General features: G+C 40.6%; 2 protein-coding genes across 12 annotated transcripts in view; one reads left to right on the forward strand and one right to left on the reverse strand.

Annotated features, from left to right (window-relative positions):
- The window catches only part of Med12l (mediator complex subunit 12L), a 299,671-nt gene that overhangs the window by 226,775 nt on the left and 58,110 nt on the right, over positions 1-14,786 (forward strand). For all 10 annotated transcript variants that reach the window (XM_029537714.1, XM_029537710.1, XM_029537715.1 and 7 more), the window contains 5 exons: positions 1,143-1,290; positions 6,025-6,143; positions 6,705-6,848; positions 8,616-8,779; positions 13,586-13,717. In XM_029537714.1, coding sequence (XP_029393574.1) covers positions 1,143-1,290; positions 6,025-6,143; positions 6,705-6,848; positions 8,616-8,779; positions 13,586-13,717 — 707 coding nt within the window. The remainder of the gene's footprint in view (positions 1-1,142; positions 1,291-6,024; positions 6,144-6,704; positions 6,849-8,615; positions 8,780-13,585; positions 13,718-14,786) is intronic.
- P2ry12 (purinergic receptor P2Y12) overlaps positions 1-14,786 on the reverse strand; it is a 45,608-nt gene that overhangs the window by 10,354 nt on the left and 20,468 nt on the right. The window contains exon 1 of one of the 2 annotated variants that reach the window (XM_029537719.1): positions 905-1,040. The exons of the other annotated variant lie outside the window; for it this stretch is intronic. The gene's annotated coding sequence lies outside the window, so the exon portion shown is untranslated. Of the gene's footprint in view, positions 1-904; positions 1,041-14,786 lie in introns of those variants that run through there. 2 annotated transcript variants of the gene reach the window in all.

The raw sequence follows: 14,786 nt of genomic DNA on the forward strand, positions 1-14,786 counted from the left end.
TATATATATATATATATATATATATATATATATTTGTAACTGAGTTGGGGCCTGAAGGCAAATGTGTACTTGAAGGGAAAAAAAAACAAAAGCAAACCTGACAGAATTGGAGAGTGGATATGGTGCTTAGCTGCAGGAGCATGGTACTTGTTATTATGTGCACAGGACACACAGAGTTCTACAAGTGTCTCCCCCACTTCTGAAGGGTTCCTTCAACAGTTGCAACCATCACTAATGATGAACATGTGCAATCCATTTTTCCTGGGAGGAGTTCTTTAGGATAAGAGGTGATGCTTTTTAGAGGGTGTTATACAAAGAGTGACAAAGAGGGAGGTACACCAAAAGGTCCAACTGAAAAATAAATAACTTTGCTCAGAAAATGGAAAACAAAAGATGTCAGGGAGAAATTAGCACTGAGAGATTGAAGGCAGTCGTAAGAGTGAGGCTCTGCCTTGGACACTTACAGTTGGCTAAAGGTGAATGGAGCTCTGTGTCAGACTCCTGTTCATCACTCAGGTAATTTATTTTCTCACAAGGAAAAAAGTAGTGCTTGCATTTCCAGTGATCATTAGAGGAGACTGGGGTCAAAAACCTCACGCAATCATCTCTGATTCTTCATCCCCAGCCACTTAGCTCATGCCTAGGAATCCCAACAGTTTGCTTTTTGTCATCTGGAAATAAATACTAATATACCTTATATGGTCATGTTGACATAAATGTTGTAATTTTTTTCTGAAGATGCTTGAAGGTCCTAGCAAGATTTTTTTTTCCTAATTATAAAACACATGCTCCTAGCTCACTAAGGAAATGGCATTTTCCTTAAGAACATCGTATCATCATCTTAGGCCATGGTCAAATTTAGACAACAACGACAACAAAAAGTCTTTGAACAGCCAGAACTTACTCTGTAGGGTATGCCCACATCAAATGCTTCAGGTCAGGTAGCACGGTATTATTTTACTTTAGCATGTTCCAAACTGGGGAAACAGGGTGGTGCCGGTGGAGGTGAAGGTGAGTTGCCAAGCAGGTAGATACCACCCCTGCAAGCAGGCATGGAGAGGCTGTGATTAGTGTGGTGCAGGAGTAGAAAAATGTACCCCCAGCCCTGCAAACTGGCTTCAGGGGCTCTTGCTGTTTTTCAGGATGAATCTTCAAGTCATGAATGTAACCAGCGCACGATCCTTCTCTACGGAGTCGGGAAAGAGCGTGACGAAGCCAGGCATCAGCTGAAGAAGATTACCAAAGATATCCTCAAAATCCTGAACAAGAAGAGCACCACAGAATCAGGGGGTAAGGCACCTCAGTGCCCTGGCTCCCGTTGCGTTCGTCTGTGCTCCCTCCTCTCACAAGCCTTATCAGAGTGCTCCATGTCACTGTCCCCAGTGTTTCCTCTCATGAATGACTGTCACACTGGAATATGAATAGGCACATTCACACTCTAAAGCCTTGCGTTCATTATTAGTAACATTCGCATTGACCACCGTTTGTAGGGAGTTACAGGTAAGATTTGTACTTTGTCATCTGTGTGCCAAGCTTTTTATGGTCATTGCTGTGGGTGATGTTCGGAGTGACGAGAAGGAGAAATACTCTGCCTGCAAACAGCCAGTTCACCTTTCCTCCGCACCGTTTGCTTTTTCTCTGCCCTCTCGTATTTCGCATGAGCAGCAAGTCATGATATGGATGCTGATTTCACATTATCCAGAAGGTAGTTGCCATAGTAGCCATGGCTAAGTCTGTCACCACAGAAAAGTGAAAGAGCCAATTCGATCTTTTTTGACTTGGAATTTTCTTTCCCTGTTCTTTACACATGTTTTTTGTTTTTGTTTTTGTTTTTGTTTTTGTTTTTTTCTTCAGAGCTTGGCCCTCATATTGCGTCATCATGTTGCATATTTGAGGTTTACGTCATTTCATAGTCATGGTTTAAAACATGGCATAATTTTCTACCTTAGCCCCACCACTGCTCTCTCCCTCTCTAGCATGTCATTCCTATGAAGGAGGGCAGGGTTACGTTTGCCCTGTGCTCACAGCTGGTTTTCCTACTTGAGTAGAAACCCCTAGGAACCTTTCCATTTTTTTATGGAGTGCATTAGGGCTTGTTCGTGTATGCTAGATCTTTCCTACAGGTGGAAACCGTTGAAACTCTTTTCTGCTATCAGCATGGGTAAGCCTGCCTGAGAGCAGGCTGGCTGTGTCTCAGCCTGTGTTTCTGGAGCTCCAGTGTTTACTGGATGGGCTTTCAAGAACATGGTGGGGAAGTTGCCCTCATGTGATCTGTCTCCACCCCTGGCTCCCTTCCCTTTCCTGTTTAGGACCTTCAATATGCCAGCGCCAGAAGAAACAACCAAGAGCGGAGAAAGGGAAACGAATCTGTCTTCTGTTGGCTTCTTCTTGTTGAGCTTGAAAAAGAAACTGCTCTGTCTAAGAAAACTCTCCTTGTGCTGGTTTTTTTTTTTCTTCCTCAGAGAAAACAGGAAATGAGTTGCGATAGAAGCCTGAATATGGAAGGCTCACAAGTCCCTAGCCAAGGGCATTTGAAGCAGCTTTTGGGGGAGTTGGAATGTGGTGGGAGGTGCTGATGTCTATAAGAGGCACAGTCACGCTTAATTCATCTAAATTAGTGTAGAGGGCCGTTGCAGATTTCTGAAGTTTATGGAGGAGAAAGACCAAAAGAAGTTGGAAGGGAAAAGAAGCAGTCTTGCTATCAAGCTTCCTTCCTTCCTTCACAGTTTTGCTTTAATGCCAAACTTGTCTTGTTTTGTCTTTGTGCCAACCCCTTAAGTAGATATTCTTCCCTCTGGACTACAAAAGAGATATTCACTGTGCGGGGTTTCAAAGTATTAGTCACATAAACACCACTTCACACTGGCATCTTCCTCCATTTAATCTCAGCCACTTGGTAAACAGGCTTCATTTTAAGTTATTATTTAAGACTTTCTTCGTGTACAAGAAGTTAGCCAACTGTATTTGAGGCTAGAGGAAACTTGTACACACACACACACACACACACACACCTATTTTACTTACAATGTGAAGATTGGAAAGGAAAAAAGAAAACTATCCCTTGGACTAGCATAAGTTTTATTGTTGGGAAAACAAAAATTAGACTTTTGAAGAACACTTTAGGACACTTCCAGAACCAGCCAGTCTTCCCCTGGGGGATTTGTAAGCGGAAGTCTGTTGTTCTGTTTTGTCTCTTTGAGATTCGTCCTTTTGTTTTCTGGGCAGGCTGGAATTTGAGGGATTACCCTGAATGTCTCTTTCTTCTGCTTCTGCCTCCCTCCCTCCCTCCGGTGTGCTAGGATTATGGGCTCACACCACTGTGCCTGCTTATGTGCCTCTAGGGTTGACCTCAGGCCTGTGTGCATGCTAAGCAAAGAATCTACTGCTGGCCGAGTTACCTCTGCTCCCCTGACTTAAAGCTTAAACAGCCAACTTTCATGTCAACTTTACTATAACACTGTCTAAAAAGGCCAACACTTTCAGAATTTGATGGCTTAATTTTTTTATGTAAAAATTAAGTATTGAAAGAGCAATAGTGCGTGCCAGGAAAACAAGGAAACAGGCAAAAAAACCAAACCAAAACAAAACAAAACCTCTTTATATTCAGAGTGTATTGTTAAACGACACTGAAAGCTTTCATTTCAAATCACCACTAATTATCAGTGTTTTTCTTTCTAGGTTACAAGACTCAGTTATATCAGTTGAGCTTTGATGACCTTACATGTGTCAGTAATGGAACCTGTTTGCACAAATGAGCAAAGAAAAATACACTTGGGAGTTCTGAGCTAGGCCTACTTCCCCAAGTCATCTGTGTTTGTTTTGATCCAAGGGAGACTAAATTAATGATTAATGAACACAAGGCAGCAGGTCGGACCCTTTCAGTTTTGGAGCAATGATTCTAGGGAATTGAAAACTAAATCAAAACTTGATATAAGAGGAGTGAGAGAGAAGGCCTCATCCCACATTTAATTTGTGCTTATGAGAATAGATACTGGAAGAGAAGAAGGTCTAATGACAGAAGGGAACTTTTGTCATGTGTTTTACCAGCACTTCCTTAATGTATGAGAGCATGGATGGGGTAAGGGTCAGAAAACAAACTCAAGCTTCATTCTTCTGGTGACCTCCACTGTGTTGTTTGTTCCTTGACACCGGGTCTTTTATTGGCTTGTAACTCAGCTAGGTTGCATGATTTGTCCCATCTCTGCCTCCCATTGGCTGTGATTGCAGGCAGGTGTCACCACTCCTAGCTTTTTTTTTTTTTTTTTTTTTTTTTTAAACATGGGTTCTGGATTCCACACTCAGAGCCTCATGCTCCCAAGGCAAGCCATTTGCTAACTGTGCTGTCTCCCCTGCCCAGTGCCAGCTCATTTTACTACTCTGTTCATTCTGGTATCACCATCCATTGTACCAAGCTGAAATGTGACAACTCACTTGGATTTTGTATCTCACTTACTATTCAAAGGGAAGTCCACTTTTGATGTGGAGGAGCTTGGAATCTTGCCAACTTCTTATGCCTTCATTGGAGAAATCAGAAACATTTGTTTTCTGAACTAACAATTCCCACATGAAACTGAGTTGCAGCGCTCCCTCTAACCAGATAGTGCACAGTGCTGTAGAAGTACTGTAACTTTTCAACCATTACTTTTCATTTAAAAAATTGTCTTTGATTGCCAGGCGTGGTGGCGCACACCTTTAATCCCAGCACTTGGGAGGCAGAGACAGGCAGATTTCTGAGTTCGAGGCCAGCCTGGTCTACAAAGTGAGTTCCAGGACAGCCAGGGCTACACAGAGAAACCCTGTCTTGAAAAACCAATAAATAAATAAATAAATAAATAAATAAATAAATAAAAATAAATAAATAAATAATTGTCTTTGTATATACATAGATGCAATCCTGTTTCTAGAGACTTTAATTTTGTTCTTAGTTGTTAAGAAAGCCAGTTTTCCTCAAATAAGCTAAATTATAAATAAATATGCATGCATTTATCTGATTTATAGAAGTACAGAGGTGAGTCTAAAAGTCAGTGCGATGGCTCAGGAGCCAAAGACATTGCCACCAAGCCTCATCATCTGAATTTGATTTCTGGAGGGGAGAACACCCTCAAAATTTTCTTTGGTTTCCCCAAAAGTTCCCTGATGAGTGCATATGAACACAAAATAAATAAATAATCCATATCTTTTAAAAAAGCCTATAATGTGTCCTGTTTAGTCACAGTAGGCCTTGGTGTTCCCCACCCAACCATGGCGATTCATTACTGTATCTTTAAAGTTAATTAATGATGAATGCTTACAAAGACACTTTATAATAGCCAGAATCAAGTCGTTATTTGCAAGAATAAGTAGTGGCATATTTTCACACATCGGAATAAAGTATGTGAGAATTATTAACATTTAGTACAACATTAGAAATACCTAAATAATGAGGCTGTCTTAAAACATAGTGTTGAGTGAAAGTCTCCACCCACCCACGATGGAAGCCGTCCAAGCCTTTGGCCCCTTGGGAGGGGGAGGATTAGAGTCAGATGGGTGGGCTTTTCAGGTATTATTTCACAACTTGGATCTCATTCCGTTTGGGAAAAATGCATAGAGTATATATTGCTTTCATCTATTTGTGTCATACTTCAGTAAAAAATACCCATAAAAAGATGGGACGGGGAGGTAACTCAGTAACGTTCCAAGATCCGCATAAAAATAGCTGGACATGATGGAGCGTGGTTGTAATCCCATTGCTGTGGAGGTGCGGATATAGGCAGACCCCTTGGGTTCCGCAAACAGCTAGGCAAGCTCATCTGCTGAGTTTTGGCCAGTTAGAGACTCTGTTCTAGAGTACAGTCAAAGAAGGTAAACTCCAATGGTGAGATTGCCTGAAGGATGACTCCAGAGTTTTCCTCTGGACTCCATACACACATGTGCAAACCAGTGCACATGCACACACACACACACACACACACACATCAAAAAAAATCTTTAGAAATATGAAGAGATTGACTTAAATGGAAAGTAACACATCTCATGTTTTTTTAGTTGGGGACGAAGGACAGAAAGCCAGGAAGAGCAAGCAGGAAGTTTTTCCAACCCCGGAAAACGTGTTCACGAAACTCCAGCTCCTCTCGTACTTCGATCAGCATCAAGTAACATCTCAGGTATATATTCGGGGCTGTTTGTCACGCGCTTTGAATACTCCTCCCTTGAAAGCTCAAGCAGTGCACTTCCAGCCTTAAGTTTTATTAGTGGCCCTTATAGACTTGGAAGCAGGTCAAGCTTCATTTGTGAGTGTTAGGTGTCTCCTTCAACACCTGTTTTTATTATGTAAGTATTCTTCATTTAGTTATTAATACATAAAGGTAATTCCTAACATGCTTATTTATGGCATGCTGACCCAGCATCACTATTGCTGAAGGAGAAAGAAACCTTTTGATGATTTAATTAAAATACTGGGAAATTTAGAAGAAAACCATTGTTATTCAGTTAACACCTCAGTTTCTGGTGATTCACACTTTTGAGTGCTTTCCCTTTGGCGTCACCAGTAGATGGACTATATTGAAATTTTCAAATGGCGTTAGTAAGAATGCTGTTTTGTATATGTTTTGAGTTCTGCGGAAATACTAATTTTTTAAAGTAGAAGAATCGCATGAATTCATATGTGTTGTGAAGCCTCACCCGGACTGTTGGTTGTGTGACCTTCCGTGCTTTTGTCTGCGCAGATCTCTAACAATGTGCTGGAGCAAATCACAAGCTTTGCGTCTGGAACGTCCTACCACCTCCCGTTGGCTCACCACATTCAGCTCATCTTTGATCTCATGGAGCCAGCGCTGAACATCAATGGGCTGATTGACTTTGCCATCCAGGTGTCAGAGAGACTGTACTGTGCCTTTCTCACGTTTAGGAAATCAGACTAACCAGACACTAGAGATTGACCTTGCTTCTTCATGCTCTTTACTTGTTGATTTAAAAGCCAGGCTATCCCTTACTGTTGACCTTTTCTGAGCCTTCCATCTGAAGTGACCACACTACTCAGCCTCCGAGTACTTAAGGCTACAAGCTTGTGACCTGGCTGATATTTATATGAAATATTTTATTTAGATTTATTTTATATGCATGGGTGTCTTGCCCACAGATGTGCACTATGTGTGTGCCTGGTGCCTACAGAGTTCAAAAGAGGGCATTGGCTCCCATGGAAGGGCGTTACGGATGCTTATTAGACATCCTGAGGGTATTGGGTACTGAACATGGGTCCTCTGAAAGAGCAGCTAGTGGTACTTAACTAGTGAGTCATCTCTCAAGCCTCTTATTTTTTTTAACCTGCATAAATATGCAAAAATGTAGTTTTATGGGGTACCATATGATGCCATAAAACATGTAAATGTTATGTATATTCTTAAACATACCTATTCCTCAAACATCATTTCTTGATGGTAGAAACCGTCAAGTCCTTTTCCTGATGTTTGCTAGGTACAGTGCATCCTGTTACCTGTAGCTACCCTGCCATATTACAGCATGTGAAAATATCTTGCTCCTATTTAATTGAACTTAGTCCCTATTGATTTACTTTCCCTAATCACTTTTCTGTCCCAACTCTCTTTCTGCCTCTTGGAACTTCATGCCTTTGAACATGTGCCAGTTCTGTTACATTAAAACTATTTTAAGCTGGGCAGTGGTGGCACATGCCTTTAATCCCACTTGAGAGGCCAAGACAGGTAGATTTCTAAGCTTGAGGCCAGCCTGGTCTACAGAGTAAGTTCCAGGACAGACAGGGCTACACAGAGAAACCCTGTCTGGACAAAACAAACAAAACAAAACCAAACAAAGTCCCAAAACAAAACAAACAAAATATTTAAAGCACCTAGTAAATTTTAAAGTGTTTGAGACATTTTGAGTTAATAGTTTTCCTGTTAATCTATAGTTGGTGCTAGTAATACACGTCTTATTTAAAATTATATATACTTGAAAGATTTTTTTGTTGTTGATTGTTGGGTTTTTTTTTTGTTACCTTATTATTTTCCGTGGGAATAATGAAACGCTATATCCTCTGTAGTAGAGTTAATCAGTGAAAAGCACAAATAATTGTTAAAATACTCTTTATAATTTCATTTGTCCCACTGTAGTTACACACATTTTAGTTCATTTATTCCTTGTGTTAATGAATAGACATTAGACTTGATTTTTTTCTAGTGTACAGTTGCTCCAAGCTTTATAAATAAGAAAGTAGTTATTATAGTTATTAGTTGTGTTTCATTCAAAGGAAAGAAAAAAAGGAAGCACAACAACCAAAAAAGAAAAAGAAAAGAAAGAAAGAATGAAAAAGAAAAATAAAGAAAGAAAGCATGGGGTTGTTTTTTAAACACTTAGTTCTGGGCTCTGGGCTATCAGAAAGTTTTGGTGCCTGTTTCAGCACGGACTACATCCTGGTCATGTACATGCTGGTGTCTAGACAGAAAAGCATTTGTTTAAATTAGGAAAGGCTTAAAAGTAAATGCCAGCCAAAGCTAGTGTGCGTTCTGATTCCGGAGCATATAGGATATGTGCACCAGTGGTTCACTGAACGGTTTTCCTGTTTGTCTTCTTCCCTCCCCTCCACCCCCCCCCTCACCCCCCAACCCCCACTTCTGCTGCAGTTGCTGAATGAACTGAGTGTGGTGGAAGCGGAGCTGCTCTTGAAGTCTTCTAGCCTGGCAGGAAGTTACACTACAGGACTGTGTGTCTGCATTGTGGCCGTTCTCAGGCGGTACCATAGTTGCCTGATCCTAAATCCTGATCAGACAGCCCAGGTTTTTGAAGGGTGGGTATATAAGTAGCATTGTTTTTGTTTTTGTTTTTGTTTTTTTGTTTTGTTTTGTTTTTTCTAATCCTAAAAGGTAGAATTCATAGTGAAATACAGTAAGTTTGGGAGAAAAATTGTACTGAGTTCTAAAAAAGTATTTTTGTTTAGACTGTTGGTCCATAGTTTTGATACTATTCATTTTGAAATTTTAGATGTCTTATTAAATTTTCAATGAAAACATACCTAAAATGGTTTTACCCAGACTAATTTTTAGAGAAAGAGATATAAATGAAGGAAGTGTGTTTGATTTCTTTTCTATTTACTTACTAGCTTTCTCTTCATCTCCTGGTCATGCACTGCTCTCTTCTCATTTATGCCGCCCAACAACTTACTGCAAGCAGTGAATGCTAGTATGTGGTCATCTATTTTCAGTGTACATTTGAGAAAACAATCAGACACTACACAGTCCTTGCAACACTGCAAGGATTATTTGCACTGTAGAAACTTGGCCACCGTCTTTCTGATTAATGAAAGTTGTTCGTCTGAGTGTCTAATAGACAAAGGCTTCTCCTGCTGTCGTTCATGAAGTCAGGCTAAGGAACTGCCCAGTGTTATCTGTCTGCAAGAGACTGCGCTTAAAAGGCCAGAGAAATGCAGAGAGCTCTGTGCAGGCATCATGTTACCTGCTCTTCACCTGCACTTCTAGGGCCTTTTATAAAAAAAGACAACCTATTCTTTATCCCCCCCCCGTCTCTTCATTTGTATTCTTGGTTTCCCACCTCCCCCCCTGTAACCTAACACATGCATTTAATTTATAAACAAGATTTCTCCAGTGGCATCAGTTTTGCAGAGGCTTCTCTTTGATTTACATGTATATCTAGTTTAAGAAGTAGAATATTACAAACCTCAAAAGCTTTATGGTGAGAGAAGGTGTGTATTTATGTGAGGCCTCACTCTTCTGTATTGTTCAACAGGTGAAGAGTTTGGAAGTGATGTGCCCCACAGTCACCACACAGCTAATACATGTTGCCAATTGACGTCAACTCCTTACTGTTTTCTCAGCACCATTCTTTTAAAATCATTCATTCATTCCATTTTAAAATAATGATTCATTCAACGACTCATTCACTGGTCATGAACTCATACATACTTAGTTGGAAAAAGTATTTTTGTTTGGTTGTTCTTTGTTAGTTTGAAATTGTTTTAATATTTTAACATTTAAAATATCCACTTAAATACTCATAAGATTATATTTGGCTTCACTATGTTATATTTTTAAATTATTTATCGTGCCCTAGTTTGCTCGTTGTTGCTACAGTAAATGCTGTGACCAAATTCAACTTTACCAAAGGATTTTTTTTTTCAGTCTATAGCCTGTAGTTGTATGACTGAGGCACACCAGAACCAGAGCTGGAGGAAAACCTCTGGATGCAGGAACTTACCGCTCCCTTATGGCTCCCTTACAGCTCCCTTACCGCTCCCTTACCGCTCCCTTACCACTTTGCCTTTCTCAGCTACCTTTCCTATACAACCCAGGTCTGCCTGCCTAGAGATGGCACAGGTTACAGCAAACTGAACCCTCCCTTGTGAAATAGAAATAAAGCACATGTCCCCCAAGTCATTCCCAAGTGACCCGGGTTGTGTCATGTAGACACTATTGACACCCAGTAGGAGGTTTTGTTTTGTTTTGCCAAAATTGTAATTTACCCCCTTAATGTGACTGAGAATGTCAGACCACAGTACAAGGTTTTAGTCTTGGAAAATGAAAACTACTATAAGGTGAATGCAACTATCAATTTGCGTTCGTTTATTTCAGTCACAGGATAATTCTTTCCTTTCTATGTTATATTGGGATTTGTTTGCTTCTGCATAACCAGCAGATTGCTTCCATTGTTTGTACTTGCTGCCCTCTTTTTTTTTTTTTTTTTGCATTCCATTTTAAAAACTTTTTATTTTTTCCCCTCCCTCTCCTCTTCTGAGTTCTCCCCTTCATCAGGCCCTTCCCTCCGAATCCACTCCTCTTCCATTTTCCTTCAGAAAAGAGCAGGCCTCCCAGGGATGTCAAATGAACAAGTTACAACAGGACTAGGCACATCCCTTATTTCAAAGCTGGACAAGGTAACTCAGTAGGAGAAAATGCGTCCCAAAAGCAGTCAAAAGAGTTCGGCGATAACACACGCTCCTACTATAAGGAATCCACAAGAACACCAAGTCATACACCATAACATATATGCAGGGGACCTAGATCAGACTCACACAGGTTCCTTAATTGTCGGTTCAGTCTCTGTCAGCCCCCATGAGCACCGCTTAGTTGATTATGTAGGCCGTGTTCTTGTGGTGTGCTTGACCCTTCTAGCTTCTACTGTCCTTTCTCCGTCCCCTTCTTCTGCAAGATTCCCCATGTTCTTCCTAAGCTGTGGGTCTCTGTAACTGCCCCCATTAGTTGTTGGATCAAACCTCTCTGATGACAGTTATGCTAGGCTCCAGTCTATAGCAGAATATCCATAGGAGTCATTTTATTTGCTACTTTTTTCCAGTTGTGTTTGGTTCTGTTCTAGGTCTCTGGGCTATCTAGCCTCTGGTTCCTGGCCATCCAGGCAGTTCAGGTGTGGGCTTCTCGGGTGTGGTCTCAAGCTGGACCAGTCATTGGTCGGCCACTCCCAAAAGTTCTGTGTCACCTTTACCCCAAGACATCTTGTAGGCAAGACAAATTGTAGGTAGAAGATTTGTGGCTGGATTGGTGTCCCAGTCCTGCCTCTGGATGTCTTGCCTGGTTGTAGAAGATAGCCAGTTCAGGCTGCGTATCCCCTAATACTAGGAGTCTTCACTAGGGTCTCCCTTGTAGATTCCAGGGAGTTTTCATTGCACTGGATTTCCACCTTGCCCCTCAAATGCCCCCCCCATTACAGTTATCTTTCTCAGTACGCCATCCCCCACACTTGATTCCTCCTGTTCCCATGCCCATCTACCCTCATTCCCTTGCAAAATCTTCTGTTTCCCCTGCACAGGGAGGTCCATGTTACTTAGCCTCTCTGGGTCTGTGGATTGTAGCATGATTGTCTTTTACTGTACACCTAATATCCACTTATAAGTCAGTACACACCTCAATAGGACAAAACAGCAGTCTACAGAATAGGAAAAGATTTTCACCAACTCCATATCTAACAGAGCGCTTCTATCCAAAATATATAAAAGAACTCAAGAAACTGAACACCAACAAACCAAATAATCCAATTTTAAAATGGGGTACAGTTCTAAACAGAATTTTCCACAGAGGAATATCAAATGACTGAGAAACACTTAAAAACAATGTTCAACATCCTTAGTCATCAGGAAATACAAATCAAAATGACCCAGAGATTCCATCTTATGTCTGTCAGAATCGCTATGGTAAAAAAACACAAGTGACAGCTCATGCTAGTGACAATGTGGAGCTCCATTGTACAGCCACTATTGAAGTCACCGTGGTGGTTTCTCAGAATCTACCTCAAGACCCACTTCTGGACATGTACCCAAAAGATGCTGCCTCCTACCACAAGGACGCTTGCTCAACTATGTTCATTGTGGTTTTCTTCATAATAACCAGAACCGGAAAGAACCTAGAAGTCCCTTAACCAAAGACTAGATAAAGAAAATATGGTGTGTTTGCATAATAAAGTGTTAGTTAGCTGTTAGAAAAGAATGACATCATAAAGTTTGCAGGCAAATGGATGGAATATCAACAACAACAAGTCATCCTGAGTGAGGTAACCCAGACAAACAGCATGTTGTCCTCCTTTATAACCACCAAGTGCCCCACCAGGTGACATTCCTTCAGACTACCTGGGATACTGCACTGCGGTTCCTTATTTTCCTGGCATCCATCTCTGATGCTGGGGAATGCCGGTCCCTAGGGGGCCTGAACAGTGCAGACTACCACCTCTTGATTTTCCTTATCTTCTGAATAATGGAGAGTGGTCCACTATGCACCCAGTCTCTCCTTTCCTTTCTCTGTTCAGGTCACTTCACCTAATAGTCGTCTTTGTGCAGTGATGGTGGTAAGGTGGAGGATTGTTATTAAACTCTTTTCAGAGTCTCAGCCATTGGTGACACTATGGGTGACATGTTATGTGGAGTCTTATGTTAGATAAAGAGTGGTGGTGGAGTCAGACACATGTATGGATGGGCCACAGGTAGTGTCTTCTATGCCATACTGATGGCTATCTTGTAGGGACAGAGGAGTCCATGGTTTAGAAGGGAAGAAAGTGGCTGTGGTGTTGGTGCTCTTGAAAGGCTGGCATTATTATAAAGGATGCCTCTACAGAGAATGGATTTTCATCTTCTTACATAAGATAAGCCAAGATAAATTTGTCTGTAGTTAGTATAAACAAGAGGAATGGGATTCCAAACCATGGCTTCATCAAATTCACCAGATTTCCTGCACTGAAGAATTATTTCTTTCCAAACTCATAAACTTGGCAGTCTATGTCAACTGATTGAAGTTGTGAAACTTTGTATTGACTTAAACTTCTCTGCCTAGCCTTTTCTTTTTTTCTAGTTAGAGCAGCCTAAGTGATTCAGTTTTGATTGTTAATTGCAGTGTGGAGAATTCACTTCATTGCATATGTTTTTTTTTTAAGTGATGTTCCTGAGGGTTTTTTAAGCTTTCTTAGTATTCAGTGTAACAAAAATTGATATTTAATAACTTCATATTTTTATGAGCAATCGAGTTTCTTTTTATGTTTGATACATACTTCTAAGTGCTGGGTAGACATTAAAGAATTCATTACTTACTACTCAAATACTATCAAGACATGACTTCTATTCCTGTTTCTCTGTCCTCAGGTTGTGTGGTGTGGTGAAACATGTTGTCAACCCCTCGGAATGCTCTTCCCCAGAAAGATGTATCTTGGCCTACCTCTATGACCTCTATGTATCCTGCAGCCACCTCAGAAGTAAATTTGGAGACCTTTTTAGGTGAGCAGGAAAAAGTAAAAAAACAAAAACCAAAAAAACAAAAAACCTACAGACATGATTACACTTCCATCATGATCACACCTCCGTGTGTTAATGGTCTGATTGTGGTTATATCCTATGTACTAATGTAAGCCAATCTGAAGTGTTTCATCTACCCGAGACTCATTCAGACAGATACTAAAATACTTAATGATAATAAGTACAAGATTTTTTTTTTAGTATGTGCATAACAGTGATCTTAGGTGACAAACTGTACAGCACCTGTGAAAGGGTCACTTATTTAAGATTTCACATTCTTTTAGAAGTTTTAAATAAGCCATATTGAAGTCATGATAAAAATCTAGCATAGGCTTGTATTCTGATTTAAAACATAATTTAAAATTTAAAAGTCTCCTAATGCTTTTGTGTTATGTCCTCCTTGTTCCCCATCTTGTGTTGTGTCCTCCTTGTTCCCCATCTTGTGCTGTGTCCTCCTTGTTCCCCATCTTGTGTTACGTCCCCCTTGTTCCCCATCTTGCCTTTTTAGCAGACTTTTCCTGCTACATTGGCTTCCACACTCTTTCTGGGTCACAAAGTTGCAAATCTTCCTCCTTCCTAGTGATTCTTTAAGGCTCTATACCCATAATTTTATGCCACCTCCCAACCTGGTATTTTAAAATTTATTTCTTCGCTTTTTAAAATTGGGTTCGTCTTTAGCACATCTCTTCCCCATGCATGCATGAGCTCTTAATGGAAGACTAGTACATCTCTAAATACCGTTTAACCAACGCCAATTCAAAGCAGTTGTTTGCATGGCCCGTTGTTACTCAACTGAGTTACACTGTGATAAATCCCTATGTTTGCAGCATGACACGGGAGTACGTGTGTTGATTATGGACAATGCCGTTAAATATGCGACTGACCGGCTTGTTAGCAAGCCTTTAGATGACAGCTATTCTCCTGCCAAGAATTTTACTCCTGTCCATTAATTGTGTTACTTCAGGGACATTTTTAAAACAAGTCCAAAAGTTTTTAGTGTTAGAAGCTTTGTACTTTTATCTTCTCAGAACTCTGACTCAGAGCTTAGACC

Source organism: Mus pahari, chromosome 4 (genome assembly GCF_900095145.1).
Source record: "Mus pahari chromosome 4, PAHARI_EIJ_v1.1, whole genome shotgun sequence".
NCBI lineage: Eukaryota > Metazoa > Chordata > Mammalia > Rodentia > Muridae > Mus > Mus pahari.